At 34.7% G+C, this 23,549-nt stretch overlaps 1 protein-coding gene across 7 annotated transcripts in view; it reads right to left on the reverse strand.

Moving 5' to 3' along the window:
• LOC106831450 (RAD54 homolog B) overlaps nt 1-23,549 on the reverse strand; it is a 116,993-nt gene that overhangs the window by 47,332 nt on the left and 46,112 nt on the right. For all 7 annotated transcript variants that reach the window (XM_014841659.3, XM_044743985.2, XM_070481349.1 and 4 more), the window contains 5 exons: nt 12,257-12,451; nt 8,824-9,105; nt 5,180-5,342; nt 1,761-1,986; nt 1,274-1,481 (listed from right to left, as the gene is read on the reverse strand). In XM_014841659.3, coding sequence (XP_014697145.3) covers nt 1,274-1,481; nt 1,761-1,986; nt 5,180-5,342; nt 8,824-9,105; nt 12,257-12,451 — 1,074 coding nt within the window. The remainder of the gene's footprint in view (nt 1-1,273; nt 1,482-1,760; nt 1,987-5,179; nt 5,343-8,823; nt 9,106-12,256; nt 12,452-23,549) is intronic.

The raw sequence follows: 23,549 nt of genomic DNA on the forward strand, positions 1-23,549 counted from the left end.
GTGTTACTGACAAACATTTGTTGGGCGTCAACTAAATCTTGGGGATATAAATAACTATGAGATTGACCCCTGCTCTTTTTATCTTTATTATCTTTAAGTGACTAAATGTGAAGAATGTAAAGGTCATTTAAAACTTCTCAAAATCATATTTAAAAAGCACATATAGTTTTAAAAATTACATTTAGTAATGGTTAATACAATCCCACACAAACTGGAAATCAAATGACCACGAATTACTTCAAGATAGGTACCCTCCCCACCCCAACTCAACGAGAACAGAAGAGGGGGTTTTCTCTGTCGCTCTAAGGCACTTTTCTACCCTAAAGATGTGGAATGGAGGAGCAAGCTGCGGGTCACACCTCTGCTCTCTCCTCAGTTTAACTTCAGAGAAGAGCTCTGACATGCATAAAGGACAATGAAGGACAAAATGACACAAAAGATCATCATATAATAAAAATAAATCATGCCCTGCCCTTTCCTTCCAAAAGGATTAAAGACAGTGGGGAAATGAAGCCTTAAGTAGAAAATGGAGGGGGTCACAAATACTAGTGATGAATACAACTCTCTTCTTTCTGCTGCTGCCAGAATGGCAAATTGGAAGGGCCACACAAGAGCAAAGTGAGGTGTGGGAAAAAAGCTACACTGAGCTACTCAGGCATGACTCTAGTCTAGGTCTTAAGCTAAAAAGAAGTAGGTAGAAAAGGATTCTTATATTTACACACGGTCCATCCCACCTTTCCAGATAGTCTGGCCCAGAAGCTTTGGCCAGCAACAAACTATGTGCGTGCAGCACACAGAGAAAAATAACAGATATTTATATTAAACACCTACCATGTGTCAGGTAGTCTTCCAAGAACTTTACATGGATTAACTCATTTGACCCTCACAACAACTTTATAAAGTAGATGGTATTATTATCCCTATTTCACAGATAAGGAAATTGAGGTACAGAGAAGTTAACTAAGTTCCCCAAAGTTGCACAGCTATAAATGTCAGACTTGGGAACCAAGCATGGGCAGTTCAGCCCCATCTCCCACATTCTTTACCGTGACACCGTTGTGATTACTCCTCAAAAAATCCAAAATCTGGATTGCAGAACATTACATAGGGACTTGATAATTCAGAATCCTACCAAGACTCAATTATTAATAGAGGTTTATTAGTATGAATTCCATCCAACACCACCAATGCTTTGGATGCCAAGCATCATATTACAAGTCTTATGTTTACCAGGCAAAAATTCCATCATATCTTCTCAAAAGTAAATACTGACCAGTTAGAATTATTCTTTTCTCACAAGAGAGGCTAACGAGGGCTGCAGTTGTCTTAACGGCACTGTTCTTCAAACGATGCCCTTCATCACAGATTAGGAGATCAAACTTTATATTCTTAACTTGATCCAGGGAACGAAGTAACATTTCATAACTGATGATAAGAACAGAATAAAATGGAGATTTGGTGAATTCTTCTATTTTGTGGTCCTAAAAAAAAGAGAGAGATAATATTTAACAAATCATGTGCAGAAACTGTGTGAAATCAAATTTAAGCAGCATATTTCTGACAACCGTTAATCAAGTATTAGAATATGTTAACTCACAACCAAATTGTAAGCCAAGATTCCATTTTTCTGCAAAGGAGTTGGAGACTTATATACACATAAAAACCTGCTATATAGAGAGTAAAAAGAGCAGTATTGATTTGAAAAGCTAGGGATTTAGAATATGACCAAGGCTCATTTAGAAAATGACAAAGTCTCTTACCTGACCAACAGCAAATATCTTGATCCTTTCACTTCCTAGCCATTTTTGAAATTCTTTCCTCCAATTATTCACCAAGCTTCCAGGAGTGACAATTAGTGTCTTCTTTATTACTGGCTTGCCTCCATAGGGTCCCTGACACTGGAGAGTCCAGATGAGCGAAATACATTGTATTGTTTTCCCTAAACCCATTTCATCAGCAAGAATAGCTCCATATCTGTCATTCACTCTGTTAGAAATAATTATACTTCCTTTAATCACAACAGGAAAATGTTTTATGCCCCTAATATCATCACTTATTAGTCAAGAACCAGAAGCTGATATTTTGTAATTAGGACAAATTCTATTCCCCACTAAATAATTTTTCTAGCTTTTCATTCCTCCGAATTACAACATATCTCTTTTTTGCATCTGTGATAATGATATTCATTATATATTTATTGTCAACTAAATTACTAAATCTGAATTAGAGAGTTGAATCTCAATCATCTGTTACTATCATATGTATATATTTAGAGAGACTAGAAATGAATCCCAATTTTATACCTATGTTTGAATAATTTAACTAAAACTGTGCCTCCCAGCACTAACAGTTGAGCAATTTTTATCAGTTTCAGTACTAGATATCAAAACAGTTTAAAATATACAGTCATGCGCCATAAAATGACATTTTGGTCAACGACAGACCACATATATGATGGTGGTTCCATAAGATTATAATGAAGCTAAAAAACTCCTATCGAAGCCATCATGATGTCCTAGCACAACATATTATTCACATGTTTGTGGTGATGCAGGTGTAAACAAACCTACTGCACTGCCAGTTGTATAAAAGTATTGAGTTAAAAATATAAGAAAGTTTAACATATGCACCCCTATGTTCATGGCAGCACTATTCACAATAGCCAAGACATGGAAGCAATCCAAGTGCCTATCGACCGATGATTGGATAAAGAAGATGTGGTGTATATATATACACAATGGAATATTACTCAGCCATAAAAAAAGACAAAATCATCCCATTTGTAACAACATGGATGGACCTGGAGGGTATTATGCTAAGCGAAATATGCCAGACAGAAAGACAAACACCATATGATTTCACTCATATATGGAATATAAACAAACACATGGACAAAGAAAACAGTTTAGTGGTTACCATGGGAAGGGGGCTGGAGGGTGGGTACAAGCAGTGAAGGGGAGCACTTATGTGGTGACAGACAAGAAATAATGTACAACTGAAATTTCACAATGATGTAAACTATTATGAACTCAATAAAAATATATACAAGGAAGTTTATAGAATAAGGATATAAAGAAAAAATATTTTTGTATAGCTGTGTTTTACATTGCGTTATTACAAAAGAGTCAAAAGTTTAAAAAATTTAAAAGTTTATAAAGTAAAAAAGTTACAGTAAGCTAAGATTAATTTATTATTGAAGAAAGATAATATTTTTTCACAAATTTAGTGTAGCCTAAGCGTACAGTGTTTATAAAGTCTACAGCAGTGTACAGTGAGGCCCTGGGCCTTCACATTCACTCACCACTCACTGACTCACCCAGAACAACTTCCAGACCTGCAAGCTCCATTCATGGTAAATGCCCTCTACAGATGTACCATTCTTTATGTTTTATACCATATTTTTACTGTACCTTTTCTACCTTTAGATTCACAAATGCTTACCACTGTGTTAACCTGCCTACAGTATTCAGTACAGTAACATGCTGTGCAGGTTTGTAGCCTAGGAGCAATGGGCTCTGCCATCTAGCCCAGGCGTGTAGTAGGTTATCCCACTTAGGTTTGTGTAAGTGCACCCTAGGACGTTAGCACAGCGAAACAACTGCCTAACAACAAATTTCTCAGAACGTATCCCCGTCATTAAGCGACGCATGACTCTATTGTAATGTTAACCAGAAAGATCTATTAAGCTGTATTTATGATTCTCTGGCAATAAATGAAGTCTTTAACCAAAAGAGCTCCCTGCACTGTAAGAAAAATTAAACACCAAATACTTGATCTAACACACGTAATTTAGTAAAAATCTTATTCTACAAACTTACTTGGTTAATGTAATTTAAAATTAAATATTATAAGGAATATTATTAAGTAGCATTTTGATGCCACTTTGTAGTTTTTTAAGCTCTTTGATATAGTCATGTATTTTACTTAGATGCATTTGAAAAGAAAACTCTGTCTAAGCATAATTTATCTGTGAAACTAGAAGTTTAAGGTGCTATTTTTTTTCTAATTATTCATTAACTACATATGCTACTATTACAAGTGAAAAACAAGGCTTGTCCAGGTACACCTAAAAGGATCCCACACACCACCAGTGGACTGCACATCACAGATTAGGAAACACTGCTCCATGTTCTGAGAGTTTGAATGATTTTAAGCAAGGGAATGCCATGTTCAAAATGGTTTTTCATAAAAATCAAGCTGCTGGCTATTGATAAGTAGAATGGATTTGAGGAGCATCAGAAGCAGATACACAAGTTAGGAGCCATTGCAATAGTCCAGACAAAATATAATTTTATGACATCAGTTGCTAGAGCTGCTGCAGTGAGGTGTCAGAAAAGATTAGGAATCAAATGATATTTAGGAGGTCAAAATAACTAAAAGTTCAGATTTGATTAGATTGAGTAGGTGAGAGAGAAGAAATCAAAAATGATTCCTAGACCAACTGAGATAAGATGCCTAAAAAGAGCAGATTTGAGAGAGATGAGTCTAGAAAGTTTCTAGGAGATGGTATTCCCTTAACCGGTCATCACTCAAGGAGTTCTTCAAGTGTGGGGGAATTTACATTCCCTATTCCCTAGCAAATGACCAATTTAAAAAGCAGGGGCCTATGCATTAAAAACAAAGCAAAAAAGAAACTGAAATAAATAGACCAAGATGTTAGCAAGGGCGTTTGACTCTTTTTTATCTCCTTTGCCTGGGGGGGGGGGGGGGGGGGGGGGGGGGGGTGTGTGTGTGTGTGTGTGTGTGTGTGTGTGTGTGTGTGTGTGTGTGTGTGTGTGTGTGTGTGTCTTCTAATTCTTTGAGAGGAGATGACAATTCTTTAAGAAAACTCAATTTTAAAAAAAGGGAAAGGGGACTTTTTTTTAAGTAGAAGTGAGATAAGAAAACCTTCTTCCAAAATCCTCATAAGCAGAATTAAAGGCCATTTTGCCCCCGTAACCCTTTATCATATCCGCAGTGTGCTCTTATCGTACCACACTAAAGTTGACTGTATTTATCTGTTTCCTCAAGAACCACTTTTGCAATAAACCCACACATTAAGTACCATTCACCATTCCTAGCAACTAAAATTCATGATGTACACACTGAGACTCATTATATCAGGCTCTTCCTGGAAAATCATTATATTACAGGTTAAATCAAAACTCAGATTAGACTAAGCAATGATTTATTTTCCTACCTGAATCCCATCACACACTCATAAAGGAATCTGATTCCTTCCTTCTGATGCGGTCGAAGATGACACACAAGGTGAGGATCTATCACTACGTCCACGAGAGGGAAGCAGTTCGTATTGAACATCCACTGGTGACGGCTGTCCGGTCGCAGCATAACAAGGGAATCTTAAGACAAAGGTAGAAGTCTAATTGTAACTGTATTACAATTTCACTTTATCAGCAACTACATTATCTTGCTTTAACTATTTATAAGATAGAACCACTTGCCATCATTTGTGGCAAAAAAATTCAACATTCAGTGACACTAATGCTAAGCAAGGGTACAAAATTAAAAAATAAAATCTCATGCCTTATTGATGTAAAACTTCATGAAAGAATTACAAAGGGCCTTTCAAACTTCATATGCCCAAAAGTGCTTCAAAACCACTGAAATTCACTATTGTCTAATAAGGAATTCAATAAGCTATAACACTTAATAATTCAGTATTGAGAGCAAAGAGAACCATTTCCAACTGAAAGCACTGGTTGGAATTTTGCCAAGATGCACTTGCTAATGCTCACAGCTTCTTATTCTGGAAAAGCTTCCTAAATTTAACATAAAGCTTCCCTTTATTTTTAGCCCTGTACATAATAACAATGACCATTACTCCTATTAATCAGAAGAACTGAGAAAGGATGATATATTTTCCACTGACTTCGCCATCATTATTTGCTTAAAGTTAATTTACCACATTCATGAATGTCAAATTCATGTATCTTTGCAAAGCAGCAAGAAGTAACCATCGAATAATAATGTAATTCTTTAGAAGTATGCTAATACAATTTAAAAGATTTATTAAAATATCACCAAAAAATACAAAATCAAATATAACTAGAAAGCAGGTCTCAAGTGATAAATCAAAATTATCTGAAGTCAGACAATAAACTCATCAAAATTATTTTTTGAATATATTTGTATGTCTACATCACAGTTAAAAAATGAAATGAGTAGGGCTGGCCCCGTGGCCGAGTGGTTGGGTTCGCAAGCTCCGCTGCAGGCGGCCCACTGTTTCGTTGGTTCGAATCCTGGGCGCGGACATGGCACTGCTCATCGAGCCACGCTGAGGCAGCGTCCCGCATGCCACAGCTAGAAGGACCCACGGCAAAGAATATACAACTATGTACCAGGGGGCTTTGGAGAGAAAAAATAAAATCTTTAAAAAAAAAAAATGAAATGAGTATATTCCTTGTAGATTTCCAGCCAAGAAATGGCCCCGTTTTTTCTCTCTTTTAAAAATGACAAAAGGGAAGAAAGAGAAGATAGAGGTGAAGACCATATAGTTCTCAAGCAAGAAGGCCCAGAGGTTCATAAGTCATCTAACAAAGCGCCCATCTTCAAGAAAGATAAAACCTAAACCACCATGATAACGGGACACCAGTTCAAACTTTAAGCCACCCCTCTACTTTCACAATGATTAGACACCATTTAATGCTAACAAAATCTCTCAGGCTTTAGCTTTAAGTCTACAATGAATTCTACCCTTGGCAAGACAAAATAAATAAACAAGAATAATCAGCCATTTACCATGTACACAAATGGCTTTCATTCATACACACACACACATAGAAATGATCACAGTAAAATTTTTCATTCACTCAGTCAGCAAACATTTATTGCACAGAGTATATACTAGGTACTCAAAGTCTCTACAGCAGTTATTAGAACCCACATTTTACACATGAGGCAGAACATTAGGGAGGTAAGGGACTACCCCAAAAGGTCAAAGAAGCAGTTAGCCCGGGGCAAACCAGGACTCTAACTCAGGGCTTTGAATAACCACAGTATTCTTTCCAGTTCCCCACAGCCCTCTGATATGTAATAGGAAGGCAAAGAGAATAAAGGAGAATAAAGGAGAGAAGGAAGCTTGTTAAAAGAGTTGGTGGGACATACAAAATGTTTAAAGAGAAAAATCAGAAGCATATGTTTCCACTTTCTATATTTCAAGTCAGTCTCAGATAAGCTCAAATAAAGCTAGAAATTTTTAATTTAGGGTTTTTATTCCAATTACATCAATAATTACTTGAATTTAGATAAGTCAGTTCATCTTTCTGGGCCTTGGTTTCCTCAAACGCAAAGTGAAGAGACTGATTTAAAGACCTCAAAGGCCCCTTTATTCCAAAAATTCTGTTTCCTTGCAAGAGGGGAAAATAATTATGTTATTTATATACTTTTATTTTACTACTATTTTGAAAGATGCCTATTCCATTCTCCAACTTACACATCCACAACACTATAATTCACATTTACATCTCTGTCTCCTCACATGAGAAGCTCTCTGATGACAATATTCCTGCTGGGCACAATGCAAAAAAGGCACTCAAGAAATACTTGCTGAGTGAATAACCAAATAAAAAAAACACTTTTTTTTCACTTTTTTTTTTTTTTGATTTTTGATTTTTTTCTTTTTCTCCCCAAAGCCCCCCAGTACATAGTTGTATGTTCTTCGTTGTGGGTTCTTCTAGTTGTGGCATGTGGGACGCTGCCTCAGCGTGGTTTGATGAGCAGTCCCATGTCCGCGCCCAGGATTCGAACCAACGAAACACTGGGCCGCCTGCAGTGCAGCGCGCGAACTTAACCACTCGGCCACGGGGCCAGCCCCTAGGTTTCACTTTTTAATGTGATTTTTAAATTAAATTCATTAACGTGAAAATTGACTAAACTGAATTCCCATGAGTAAAATTTGAATTCTTTACATCACATCTCACCATTCAATACTGTAACACACTAATGTATGTGATCAAGGCATATAGTCTTCAAAATGGAAGTATAGGGGCTGGCCCTGCAGTCAAGTGGTTAAGTTTGGGCGCTGTGCTTCAGCGGCCTGGGGTTTTGCCAGTTCGGATCCTGGGCGCGGACATGGTGTCGCTCATCAGGCCATGCTGAGGTGGCATCCCACATACCACAACTGGAGGGACCCACAACTAAAATATATACAGCTATGTACTGGGGGGCTTTGGGGAGAAAAAGGAAAAATTAAACTGTTAAAAAAAATGGAAGTATAAATATAATCCTGATTCATGAATTTACTAATTTTTCTCCTTACTAAAGATGTCGGATTTTGGAGCCATCCCCATGATTGAGTGGTTAGGTTCGCACACTCTGCTTCAGTGGCCCAGGATTTTACCAGTTCAAATCCTGGGTGCGGACATGGCACCGCTCATCAAGCCATGCTGAGGCAGCAACCCACATGCCACAACTAGAAGGACCCACAACTAAGAATATACAACTATGTAGCAAGGGGCTTTGGGGAGAAAAAGGAAAACTAAAATCTCTTAAAAAAAATTTAAAAAATAAAAGATGTCAGATTTTATCCAAAATCATACACATGTGTATGAATGTATACATTTACAATTTGTATATTTCTCCTTCAACACATGTATAGTATTTTTATTACTGTTTCTCGGAATTATGCATTTACTTATGAAATAATTCCCACACTATATTATTATACAACATCAATATTATCCCTTATGCCAGATTGTATATCTGAAGAATAATATACACTTTCACCTCAAAACTTTAAAAGGAAATTTAAACTTTAAATTCACATACCAAAAAACTTTTGACAGTAAAGACAGACTATTCCAATTGTTTTTTAAATCTTACTTGGAGCACATGGGTCATGGCGTGGTTTGCATTTACAGAAACTATTCTGTCTATTTTCCTTTGAGCTTGGTTTATAGACACTTTTTAAAGGGTTAGAAAAACACTTCTTGGCAGCTTGACAAAAATTTGAGATAGCAGGACTTTTTCCTCCAAGCTGAAAACATCTCCCACTGCTGAAATCATCTGGAGAGATTATTCCCATGACTTCTATTTCTTTTCCACCAATCATCATTGTTTGACCCTCTTCGATTTTTTCAAGCTCTCTGAATTTATATCCAATGCCTTTAAATTGAGAACAAAGAAAGTTAATTTAATTTCTTGACACTCTAAGAGGACTTAATTAGTGATACCATAGTCACGTTCCCATAACTGTACAGAATGAAAACTGTGCTTTGAATGTAAACAGTCTCATATAACCCGTTAGCCAGAATGAAACATAATTTATCATTTTAGTGAAAAAAAATTTTAAAAATCGGAAGAAATAAGTAATAATATAACTATAAAAATTAGCCAAGTTTTAGCAAAAGCAAGGCTTTTTTAATTATTGAAAATACAGTATATTGTACTCACAGTTTTACCATCTCTGTCTATAGAAAAACAAGGCAAGAAAAGAGTTTGGTAAGCTATATGGATCCTCCTTTCCTGTGAACAAACTAGAGAAGCATGATAGCATCTCTATTTCCACTTAGAAACAGCTGGAAATGTGAAGGAGAACTAGCAATAAAACTAACTGCTACCTCAGCCAGTACCATACCGTTTCACAGGAGACCGCAAAGTTCAACTACAGTTGTGGCAAGAGGCCACTGATAGTCCAAGTTCCAGCCCTTAAATAAAAAGTGGGATATTTTATAATATCAAGCTTGTTTGAATTATTATTAATTGAGTGGGTGTTTATTAAGTGTTGCCATATGTAAGGTGCTGATGGAATATAAATATGAATAAAGTCAGTCACAGTCTTCTCAAAATGAGCTCATTAACCAGACAGAGAGAGTAATGGAATTTTAGACTCCTATGCTTACTTACATTACATGTATGGCTATTGTGCCATTTATAGGGGGCAAGAACTGTGTGTACCATAAACTTTAAGTCTCTAAAAAGTAAAAGACACATTTTAGAAAATATGATCTTTTTAAACTAGCTGGAAATTGCTACAATTTGCCCTATTAAAACTGGGATAAAATTTACAACCTGTGCAAACTGGTAACTAATATGTACACTTAAATTATATACGATGGAGCACTTTTCAATTTTAATGCTCTGATAAAGGAAGAAATTACTTAGCTGGTGTTCCTAAATGCCGAAGACCCATTGCTCCATTCCCCAAACTAACTCAGTTCAACAGTAGTCTTAACCTCTCCACATTAATGAAGATTATAGTTTTATCTTCATATAGGATCCAATTGCTATCAATCTCAGTTTTATATGGAAATTGGAGCAAGAATAAACTTAATTTCGACACATCTTCAGAAGTCTCTATAACTCCAGGATCTCTCATTTCACTTTGATCCATAGAGACAACTCTCTCAAACAGCTTTAAATCTCCAGAAGATTTTCTTAAAACTTTGAACTTTGTTTCCCACACTTGTTTTTTTCCTAGTTATTATAAAATGATGGCTAGTTGAACCTGACTACTATCACAATATCAGAAGCTATCAGCAATTTCAGCACTCCAGCCCTCAGACTTTTTAGTCTCTATCCCAATGATAACAAGGTTCAAATGCTGCAAATCCAATTTATTTAAAAGAAAAACTGTTTACATTACAGGCACTAATTTATAAAATTAACTCCAGGTTGACAGTTATTAATGTTATAATTAAGCAATCAAGTTTTATGTTTGGATGTTTTCATTATGAAAGCTAATAAAATTTCCTCTAATGTTTAAACCAGTGGTTCTCAACTCCTATTGGATATTAGAATCACCTGGAAACCTAAAACATGCTGTGCCCAGTCCCTCTCCCCACCACCCAGACCAAATAAATCACAGCCTCGGCAGTCAGGGCCTAAGCTCTGACATTTTTTAAAGTACCTTAGGTGATTCCACTTGCGTAGTCAGAGTAAAAACCCACTGTTTATAACCTAATTTACATTTTTTGTTACTTGCAACTGAAAAATCATTTTATTATAAACTATACATACACAAAACCATGTATACTATACCTTATGAGTAAGAGATATTCCAAGGTAATTTTGATAACTTTTACCTCTCTAGCTGGCTAGAATGTAATGTCACTAAATTCGTATGATCAAGTCCACCAAAAATCTTGCCCCAATCTAACCTTAACCAACAACATGGAATGTGTAATTTTTCTTCTTAATTCCTCTAAACATTGAGCATGATACTGTATATAAAGTAGTTGCTCAATATTTTTATAATAAAAAAATTCTATTGCAGATAATTCCATTCAGTTTCACTACCCTTCATATACTACATTCCTGAAACACTGAAGTAGCTTTAGTTCTCTCCTGCCTTTTCGCCTTTGCACATGTTCTCTCTTGCATATACCCCTTTCTCATACCCTACAAAACTATTCATCCTTCAAATACTCCCTTAAACAATAACTCCTAAGAAGCTTTCCCCTAGCCTTCTAGGCAGACTTAAATGGTCCTTCTATGTATGCTCTTATTGCCCTTAGTAAAAATTCTCATTGAACCAATTATCTTACTGTTTCCTATTTTTCAATTACATTTTCCTGTCCCCAGTAAACTATAAACTATACCCATCTTTGAATGTTTACTCCTAACATAGTACTTGGCAAATAACAGTTACTGAAAACTATAAACTATGATATTTTCAAACGAATGAACATATAGAACAGATTTTATAATCATGGGCCACACTCAAAATTGAACAAAAGACAATGCAAAAAGACCATGGTTGATGTTATGCATTCTGAATTTGTGGGCTAACTTGGACAAATCATGCTGGCAACATTTTATAATGGAAATAATGGTAACCTCCAATTTAGACGTATTAATCTAGGTCATGCCTAGCCATTCATTATTTCCTTGCTTTTGTGAAATTTTTATTGGGTATCACCGAAATTAAACATAATTCCACTCCTGATATCAACATCTTTTTAACTTTTAATCACTGGCATTCTGCAAAAAGAAAAAAGATGAAAAACCACACCGAGACACACTGGTTAATCTCAGAAAAATGCCAAAATTACTGTATATACCTGGTGACCATTCCGTTTTTGGAGAAAATGAAACCATGGAATGAGTTTCACCTCACTGAGCTAGTATACATAAGACTGTCAGAGTGACTATTATGAGATAATTTTATTTTTATGAGGTAATTTAGAGATGAAAGTCAAGTACAAAGCACATCTTAATCTATACCTTTACAGAACCCAATTATATTTCAATTATGTAAGTGGAGATATACACTAATTTGGGGCCTAATCATAAACATCAGTAAATATCACAATACCTCTTCCAATGTCTTTGCCTTCCAAATTCTTTAATGTAAATGACTTTCCTTTAACAATAAGAACAGCATCACCTTCCCACTTCTTGTGTTTTTTCTTTGAAGCCTTACACCAAACAACACTGAAATATTTAACTAGGCTAGCAGGTTCCTCTTCTTGTCCCTTAGACACTGTTATTTCTTTAGTGGCTGAATGAACTAAAATAAAATAAAAACGACATTATTAAAGATGACTTTAATATTTAATTAGTAAGGTCATTCAAACAAAAGCACAAGAAAATTAGATTGTATTAGGAAGTATGAAAGACTATTTGATCATACTCATATTTGTATTGTATAAACTGAGAAATTCAAATGTCAGGTGCTAGCATTACCATGAGTACAATGAAGGTAAATTTCTTACCATCCCAGTCATATGAACTCAGTTGAAGTATAACACAAAAACCACTGCCAACATTTTAAAACTCTAGGAATTAAAGATAAAATTTCAATATCCATGGAAAAATATCTAAAATTACATTTCAAACAAACAACTGATTTAATTAACAGTGACAGGACAAGTCAAGGAAAAGAAAAATAAGATCAGAGTTCTGTAAAGGAAAAACTTGTATTTTTTTTTTTCAAATAAGAATAAATGTAAAACGGCAAAGTAGGAACCAGACTAAATTTCATTAAAATACTTGTCTCCCAGTTAGGGAGTAATCAGGTTGGGCCACTGTTCTGAGAATTTAGTAGTGTAGGATCAGAAAATAAAGTTTCTTCTTACAAAAGTTTGTACTTTTCTCAAAAATATTTCCAGTATCACCTTTTAAAAACACATCCAAAAAGCCTAACACAAAAAATTCCCCAGCAACAGGAAAACTAATATATGGTGACAGAAACCAGAAAGTGGCTGCTGCCTCTGGAGTTGGAGGATCAGCTGGAAAGGGGCAGGAGAGAAGAACTTGTTCTGAGTGGTAGTTATATGGGCACACACAATTAACAAAAATCATCACTGACCTTCTAAAAGCTATACATTTTATTGCATGTAAATTATACTTCAACTCAAAAAATACAAAATAAGACAAAATAAAGAATAACAGCAGAATAGGTTGAAAGGCATGTACATGATATTCTAAATAATAGTATCTTTTAGTGTTTTGAAGGAAAAACACCCAAACTTATCTATTAATTCAAAGTATACTTGACAAAAATCTCCCCCGCCCTGTCTTACTTCCTCTTTTCCCCTTGGCAGTTATAGTTAAAACACCAGCAATCCCATGAAAAATACAGACCACCCTCATACTGAGTCCCAGCTCCTGCTTCTCACCTGACTTGTATGCTGTATTTTCAATGGCTAGATGAAAACTACTCTAGCTAAAAACAGCAGAATCTCATTCTCTCATTACTGAAAAGCCCTTCACTTCGTATTTTACCAAATACACACTTGACCCCAGGTTGCTATCAAAGCAATAAAATTTACAAAACAAAAACCAAATAACTACTTTACCTTTTAAAATATACCATCTACTTAAATAGGAAAAGGAAAAGGATAGACCCCGAGATCAGGAATGAGATAAAGATACCCACTTTCCACCACTTCTATTCAAAATTATACTGAAAGTCCTAGCCATTGCCATAAGGCAATAAAAACAAAAAGCATAAAGATCAGAAAAGAAGAAGTAAAACTGTACCTATGCGTAGATAATAAGATTGTTCACACAGAAATTCTCAGGAAACCTAAAAACTAATGACTAGAATTAATAAAACAAATTTAGCAGAGTCACAGGATGCAGGATTCATATTCTTTTTCATATGTAAAAATCAATTGTATTTGTACAGACTAGTGAGAAATAATTGGAAAATAAAATTTTTTAAATTGCATTCACAGTAGCTCCAAAAGAAATACATGAGATACTCAGGAAAGTATCTAACAAAAGGCATCTAAGATCTCTACACTGAAAACTAAAGCTGTGCTGGAAGAAATTAACAAAGATCTAAATAAGCAAAGTTCCTATTTCATGGATTGGAAATTTCAATTTTAAGATAGGAATTCTCCCCAAAATGATTTCTATGTTCAATACAATAACAATCAAATCCCAGGGTGCTTTTGGTAGAAATTGACAAGTTGAGTTTAAAATTTATATGAAAATGCAAAGAACCTAGAATAACCAAAGCAATTTTTAAAAAAGAAGAAAGTTAGAGGACTTATGCCATCTGATTTCAAGGTAAGTCTATTTTATATGATAGAAATATCATGTAACAATAATGAAGATAGTTTAGTATTGGGGAAAAAAAAAAGAAAAAGACATACACATCAATACAACAGAATAGTGGCCAGAAATAAACTCAGAAATACATGGCAAATTGATTTTCAACAAAACTGGTAAAACAAATCCAATGCGAAAAAGAAAGTCTTTTCAACAAATGTTGCTGAATCAACTAGATATCCACATGGGAAAAGATGAACATCAACCATTAACTCCCCCGTACACAAAATGTAATTCAAAATGGATCATAGACCTAAACGTAAAACCTAAAACTACAAATTTGTACAAGAAAATGTGGGAGAAAATATTTGTCACCTTGAAGTAGGCAAAGGTTTCTTAGACACAATACAAATGCTGAAAACATAGATTATAAATTGAATTTTATCAGAATTTGAGAATTTTGCCTTTTGAAAGATGCCATTAGGAAAACAAAAAAGTAAGGCACAATAGGATAACAATATTCAAAACACATATATAAAACAAAGGACTTGCATCCAGAATATATAAAGAATCCTTATGGCTCAAAAATAAGACAACAAACAAATCAACAGAAAATGGGCAAAAGATGAACAGATGATTCAGAAAAGAATATGTACAAATAGCCAATAACCACATAAACAGAAATTTAACATCATTAGACACGTGGGAAATGCAAATTAAAAACACAATACAATACACTTCACATCCACTATAATGATTAGAATAGAAAGTCAGATAATAACAAATGTGGTGCAGATGTGGAGAAACTGGAACCCTCATACACTGCTGGCAGGAATGTAAAATGGCATAGCCACTTTGGAAAACAGTCTTGCAATTCTTCAAAGATTAAACAGAGTTACTAAATGACCCAGCAATTCCCCTAGGTAAATATACGTGGGTATACGCCAAAGGGAGATGAAAATACAGGTCCACACAAAAACTTGTAGATGAATGTTTAGATAGGATTATTTATGATAGCCCAAAGGTAGAAACAATCCAAATGTTCATTCAAATGACAGATGGATAAACAAAATGTGGTAAATCCCTATAATGGAATATTATTCAGCCATTACAAGGAATAAAGTACTGATACATGCTACAACCTTGAAAACATTGTGCTTAGTGAAAGAAGCCAGTACAAAAGACAATGATATGAAATGTCCAGAACAGGAATATCTACAGACAGAAAGCAGAGTAGTGGTTGCTTAGAGCTTGCAGCAGGGGGTTGGGGGCGCAGGTGGTGAAAGCTAAAGAGTACAGGGTTTCTTTTTGAAGTGTTGAAAACGTTCTAAGATTGACTGTGGTGATAGTTGCACATAACTGTGAATATACCAAAAATCATGAATTATATACCTTATATGGGTGAATTATATGGAATGTGAATTATGGCTTCAATAAAGCTGTTTAAAAACATACCACACACCCACTAAATTGTCTAAAATCAAAAATCTGACCATACCAAATGTTAGCAAAGATGTAGAGTCAATTATATCTGGGGGAAAAAAAAAGCTGTAGAACAGCTGGAAATATTGCACCCTCTAGAAGGAATGTAAAACAGTACAATCACTTGGGAAAACAGTTTAACAGACTCTTAAAATCTAAACATAGGGGCTGGCCCCGTGGCTGAGTGGTTAAGTTCGCACGCTCCGCTGCAGGCGGCCCAGTGTTTTGTTGGTTCGAATCCTGGGCGTGGACATGGCACTGCTCACCAAACCACGCTGAGGTGGTGTCCCACATGCCACAACTAGAAGGACCCACAACCAAGAATATACAACTATGTACCGAGGGGCGGGAGAAAAAAGAAAAAAATAAAATCTTTAAAAAAAAAAAATCTAAACATATGCCTACTATAACCAGCCATTCTACTGGAAGGTATTTACCAAAGAGAAAATGTTATGTCCACAAAAAAAGAAAACATGCACATCTTCAAGCCAGGTAAACCAATCTCCCAAAAACCTGAAAAGCCATTGTCACTACTAGAATTCAGATAATTCATATGTTCATCACTGGCATTCATAAATTTAGAAAGTGAGTCCCGACTATCTTCAAACAATAAATTATCCTCAGAACCATCAAGGTTTTCTTCTGGGAAAACAAATGATTCATATGTATCTTGAGTCAGCTGTGTCCAAATGCATGGCCCAATGAACTCTCATCAGTCCCTGAAGGACTCAGGCTGCTGTAATCCTGAGTGGAAGCCAAGCAGACAGAGGACTTACACGCGGTGGCCTCAGTTTCCCCACTTTCCTTACAAAATGAGGGTGTATGGACAAAGGGTAATTTTTGTATATTTCTCAGGGAGAAAACATGCTTCTAAAATACTAAGAAATATGGTACATAGTTTTTTCTTCTCCTCTATTCATATATTAGTTTGAATGTTTCCCATGTCATTAAATAAAAAAGTAAAATGCTTAATATCTGCTTAATGATATTAAAAATGATATTCCTACCCATCAAGAGTGTCCACTTCACTACACATACCTCAGCACAATATATTATCTTTACCAATTTTTCTCTAATTATATTTATTTTTGTTAAAATTACCATACAGTAAAATTGACTTTTTCTCTTGGTGTACATTTTCATTTAACCACCACTTCAATCAGGATACAGAAATAGTCCCACCACCCAAAAAGACTTCCTTCATGCTATGCCTTTTATAGCCACACCCTCACTCTCTGCAAAACCAATTACAATTACAAAAGCAGTTACTGAACTGTTTTCCATTAATATAGCTTTGTCTTTTTGGAAATCATACAGTACACATACAACCTTTCAAGTTTCTCCCACTCACCATAATGTCTTTGATTCATCCAAGTTGTTGCCTGTATCAACAGTTTGCTCCTTATTATTGTATGGATACTGAAAGACAGTAGAGGTGTTTCTAGCTCTTAACTACCAAAGATAAACTTGCTATGAACATTCATGTACAGATTTTTGTGTGAACGTTCATCTTTACCAATTTAATAGACAGAAATGGCACAAAGTTGTAATTAGAATTTCATTATTAGTGGTAAGACTTTTTTATGTAGTTACACTTCCTCTTTGCTTGACTCAACTAATGTCACATTACACTTAAAGGATGTACCTAAAATAAAAGAGTCCCATTTCTTTAACCTGAATTTTTTATCTGATCTGAAAACCCTCAACATTCATTCATCCAACAACTTACAGATTACCCAATACGTAGAGTCTAATCCCTAACTCTCACCCACTACTTATTGCAAAATTTCAATGAAGTCTTTAAGTAGAAAATAGGCATTAAAGAGAACTTGAGTTAGTAAGAAATTACATCAAAATTAAAGAAAAATATAAAACACTACTAAATTTTAATATGTAAATGGCTAACAAAAATACTTAAAAGTGTTGACCATGCTACAAGAATCAAGAATCCATTTACATCTTCCTTAATGTAGGGTATTCACTATACCTTCCATTGTTAAATTTTAAATAGGCCCTGCTCATTTAAAAAACTCCTGTCTATCCCTCTCCTCTTAAAAAAGGAAAACAATACATTTTGGCAACATGTAGCATTTAATAGACTAAAATGTGCCAGGTTGAAATAAGCCCACTCACTTATTAGAATTTATTAAACACTATGCTATAACTCAATAAATCATTGTTTTAGTAAAAGGGTCAAACAAGTTGATTCTTTTTTTTTTTTTTTTTTTAATGAGAAACTATGGAAGTGGAGGGAGAATTAGTGCATTATTTTAGGAGCAATAAAGAGCTCTTAACAAGGTCACTCTTGACTTACTACTTGTTAAACACCTTTCCCCACAGTAAATCACAGTAAGGGCCATAGCATGGAAAAATAAAGTCAAAATTATTCTGTGATGTGTTATGTTCAGGGATAATCTAGAACACATGCATAAAAACAGAACTTTTAATACCAGAAAGAGATGTCTCTCCCCATTGTTTCTACTTCAAATGCCCAAAAACCCCACTCGCTCCCTCCATTTCTTCAAATACCCAGTCACTCCTCAACTACCCGAGTCTGATTCCAGTCCAGTCCTCCCTCAAAGCCATCCTTGTTAAAGGCCACTAAGGAGCTCTTTGTCACTAAATCTACAGGCTATATTTTAAGTCCTAATCAAAGTTCTCAAAAGCATTGGACAATGTTGACTACTTCCTCCTTGAAATATTGAACTTCACTTTTATAGCTCTTCTAACACACTTCAAATTTTCCTCTTTCTCCTTTGGTTGCTGCTGCTTAAACATCTTTGCCAGTTCTTACTTCTTAGTCTAACTTTTATTTACTGGAGTTCTTCAGCCCTGAGTTCTACGCCTTCTCCTCTTCTGGCTGTGTACCACTTAAATTAGCTCATTTACTACCATGGCTTCAATACCATCCCTGTACTAACTTGTTTTTTTTTCTCTAGCCCAGATCATGACTCTAGATCTGTACATCAGTATACCCAATTGCCTCTCAGACCTGTCCACAAGAAGGTCTCAAAAACATCTCAAACTCATTATGTCCATTTATCTTCTCTTCAAAAATTGCTTCTCCTTCAGTTTTCCCACTTCTCAGTTGAAAGTACCACCACCCTTATTTGAGCAAAAGAAATTGGGATTCATCCGTGACATTCTCCACTCTCAGCTCCACAGCCAAACAACCATAAAATCCAGATGATTCTACCCCCTAAATGGTTCTCGAAGCCGTGAAAGTGTTTGCCTTCTCCATTGCCTCTACTCTTTTCAAACCATCATCTCTGACCTGAACTATTCTATTATTGTAGGATCTTCCCAACAACTCTACTGAGATCTTCTCTTGCCACCTTTATTCCCTAAAACCTTTTTCCATATTTACTATATTTGTCTATTTTTAAATGTACATCTGACCATGTCTCTCTCTTGCTTAAAATCCATTAGTCTTAAAGGTCTTAAAGAAAACATGCTACTTGCAGCCAAAGGGCCTTCTACCTCTCTTCCTCCAACATGCTTATCTAAATTAACTTCTACTTACCCTTCTGTACAGTTTAAATGTCCCTCACTCTCAAACTAGATCAAGTTGCCCTCTTATCTCAGCAATTAACTATGTGACAAATTATTTAATGTCAGTCTTCCTCCATAAAGTCCTGAGAGGAGGGTCTGTTTTCATCTTGTTCATCATCATATTACCAGAACAATCTGTACTTTTCAAAACTGCCATTTTGATTCCAGGTACATCTTGATTTCATCTTTATAAAAATATTTAATTAAAACAGAATTATCTTAAAATTAATTTTCACTGAGAAAGTAGCCTCCGAAATTAACTTTGACCTCATCTCTATTATTGTTCATTTTTATTTTCATGTTAATGAATTTTTACCTTCAGGATTGATTATTTTCCAAGCAAATTTTATAACAGAGATTTGACTCATCAGTCACTTTTTTATGTATTAAATTTTACTGATTATAGCTTTTGCCAACATGGGTTTTCTTTTACACCCATAATTTCTACCAAATGCAGTTTTGCTAAGTCAAATTTTGCATACCTACATGTTATCAAGATTGCATTATTCCACCAGTTTTTAGATAAATTGGTAGTTGTCACATGTTATTTTTGTTGTTTTATCAACCTTGATTTTTCCCAAAGTTTTGAGGGCTTTTAGCATTAACAATAAAGATATTTTGATCACTCTTTGAACTCTAAAAAAAGTTTGTGGTGTGCAATTTTAGCTGATTTTAATCAGTTTTTTGTTGTTTTTTGAGGAAGATTAGCCCTGAGCTAACATCTGCTGCCAATCCTCCTCTTTTTGCTGAGGAAGACTGGCCCTGAGCTAACCTCTGTGCTCATCTTCCTCTACTTTATATGTGGGACGCCTACCACAGCATGGCATGCCAAGTGGTGTCATGTCCGCACCCAGGATCCAAACCGGCAAACCCCTGGCCGCCGAAGCTGACCATGCACACTTAACCGCTGTGCCACCGGGCCAGCCCCTAATTAGTTTTCTTTTTGCATTACTTCTACCAGTAGAAGTCACTGTGCACTGAATGAAAGACTGACAATATCTTTCTGTATTTTTAAAATTTGTTCCTATTTTTTATCAGGTTATACAAGAGAAAAATGTAATTTCTCAAGATTGCTGTAAAGCAGGGGTAAAATGAATGTCTTCATCAAAATGCCTGGAAAAATATCTTAGAATCAAATATCTTGTATTGCCAGCACCTGAGCGACTATTATTTCCAAGACACTACCCCCACAAAAAGCTGAATAGAACAAAAGACAATAATTAAATTCTGAGAATTCAGAAATTACTTATAGTTAACTTTGAAATACCATAAGATTCTCAGACTTAGATATATCCTTTCTTTTGCAGAACAGCAGAAAGAGGACAAAAGCATGAACTATGGAGCCAGATTGGCTGGATTTGAATCTTGAGTCTGTCACTTATTAGCTTTGTGACTCTACTATTTACCCCACTGTGCCACTTTATGAATCTGTAAATGAACATAATACCTACGACACAGACTTGTTGTGAGCACTAGATTAGCTAATATATGTAAAACTCTTACAACGCTACTTGCCATGTAGTAGGTACTCCTTAAATGTTAACTACCATCATCATCACCTTGCCCTCGTCCCTTTCCCATTTAGTCCCATTTTAAATGTAGGCCACAGGGCAGGGAAGGGAGAGTGTGAGTAATTCCAAAAAGTAGAAGATAATTGGGAATTAAACATATACGGAACAGAATCTCCTCTATCTAGACTACCTGGAAAACATAAAATGTTGACTAACTTGCTACATCCCAGACTAATCGCCTTGAACAATTTCACTGTAACTGTAATTTTATTTCTAAACTTGGTTCTGACCTTCTTCTCCCTTGACCCTGTAATGTACTTCCTAAATCAATACCAAAAGTAGTCTGCATAAACAAAAGACTTTAGTGACCATCAGCAAGATTCACAAGGTAAAAATGCTTAAAACCATGCTTTGATAAAGGAGAAAGAGATAATGTCATATTAATATTTATAGTGGACATTATCATCTTAATGAATGAATTCTAAGCATAGTCACTCTAGGGTTGGATGGCATAATTATACATTTCATAAACCCACGCCTTTAATATTCTTTTTTTTTCTTTTAACAATTCTAAATACACACATTGTTTTCAATGGAGCAAATGAAACTTTAAACGTCTCATCCATTAACACATAACTGCAATATAAATTTAAGATTTCAAACAGCTTTTATTACGCTAAAAAATATACAAACATTAATATACAAATTCCTTTGAACTGTTAATCATCTATAGTTTTCTTTACCTAATAAAAGAAATTAAAAGTCAACTAAGTACAAATAACATTATGTATAAAATAAAGTAAAAGACATTTCTTTGCTTTGAAGATCACTTTCAGAATGATACTTTATAAGTATGGCAGAACTACACATTTCATCATATTTCTCAATATCTCATGTCAAAGCATATATGCAATAAGTGCTAAAATAGAAAAAAAAATCATTAAAACTACAATGCTCCCAGATATCTAAACTATCTGCCCAGCATTTTCAATTCATTTAAAAATCAGAAGTCATTCATCAATTTCAATTCTGACATTCCAATCATTGAACATGCACAGCTTTATTTAAAAAAAAAAAATGTTGATGGAAGCATAAAATAGTACAATCACTTTGGAGAAAGGTCTAGTAGTTTCTTAAAAAGTTAATGTATATCTTCCCTAATCCAGCCTTATGTCCACAACAAATTTATACAAGAATATTCAGAGAATCTTTATACATAATAGCCAGTATCTGGAAACAGCCCCGAAGTCCATCAAAAGATAATGGATAAACAAACTGCATCATATTTACATAACGGAATGCTACTCAGCAACAAAAACGAATATTAGGAGAATGGATGAATATGAAAAACGATAAGATGCGTGAAAGAAAACAGAAACAAAAGGTACATACTGGATGATTCCAATTATATTAAGTTCCAGATCTGGTCAAACTTATCTATGATTTTTTAAACTTAGAACAGTGGTTGCCTGAGATGCTAGGGGATTGATCAGGAAGGAACTGGAAAGAACTTTCTGGAGTGATGATAGCGTTCTAAATCTTGATAGGGGTTTAAGCTACACAGGTGAAGTCATCTGTTAAAACTCCTCAAATGGTACATTTAAGAATTGTGCACTTCACTGTTTCCGTATCTTACCTAAAAAACCACGCATGCAAATAAATATTGAACTCCAGTTCATAATATTCATGCTGAAGCACTCAGGGGGAAAATATTCTAATTAATTCTGAAACTTGTTTGAAAATAATAGTTTTCTTTAAAAAACTGAATTGATGGATGGAAAGATGGATAAATATATGATAAAGCAAATATAGCAAAACATTAACTGCAGAATTTTGGTGGTAGGCATATGAATGGTTACTGTAAAATTCTTTGACCATTTTCTAAATGTTTGAAGGGTTTCTTAATCTTTGTAATAGAAGTGAATTCACACAAAATTTGAAAACACAAAAGATCTATTAACAAAGAGTAAGTCTAACAATATACCCATTTTAGTTTTAATTGTTTGGACTAACGTGGGTGGTATTTTTATTTTTATTTATTTATTTTGCTTCCACTATTTACAAAGCAATTAAAAACTAAAGATAAAAATGTAAATTCAAATTATAGCTACTAGTTTCAATCAAACAATTTAAAAGATATATAAAAATATATTGAACCAATTTCTCAAAATCATATACAAAGATTTAGCATGACAATGTTTAAATCGATTGTATATTTTAAGAATTTACTCTTTTGTAATTAAGTATGGCAACCATATTTCATCTAATTATTTTTAAGTATTGACTATCAAATATTTAATTGATTTTGAGAATTTGTGGATCTTAACACTTGAAAAAATAAATATATTATGATATTCAGACATGGTACACTGGGCATCTATTATAACACAATCATCTAAAGAAATTTACTTGAATTATGCCTCCTCAAAAAATTTTACCTCTATGGCACTAAATTCTTTGTCTTATGACGCACAAAAAAGAGTAGAGAAATCAGTACAATGTATTACCTTGTATCTAAAAGAACACGTACTAACAAAGCATTTAACCACCATCATCTACAGT

The sequence above is a fragment of the Equus asinus genome, chromosome 12, assembly GCF_041296235.1.
Source record: "Equus asinus isolate D_3611 breed Donkey chromosome 12, EquAss-T2T_v2, whole genome shotgun sequence".
NCBI classification, from domain to species: domain Eukaryota; kingdom Metazoa; phylum Chordata; class Mammalia; order Perissodactyla; family Equidae; genus Equus; species Equus asinus.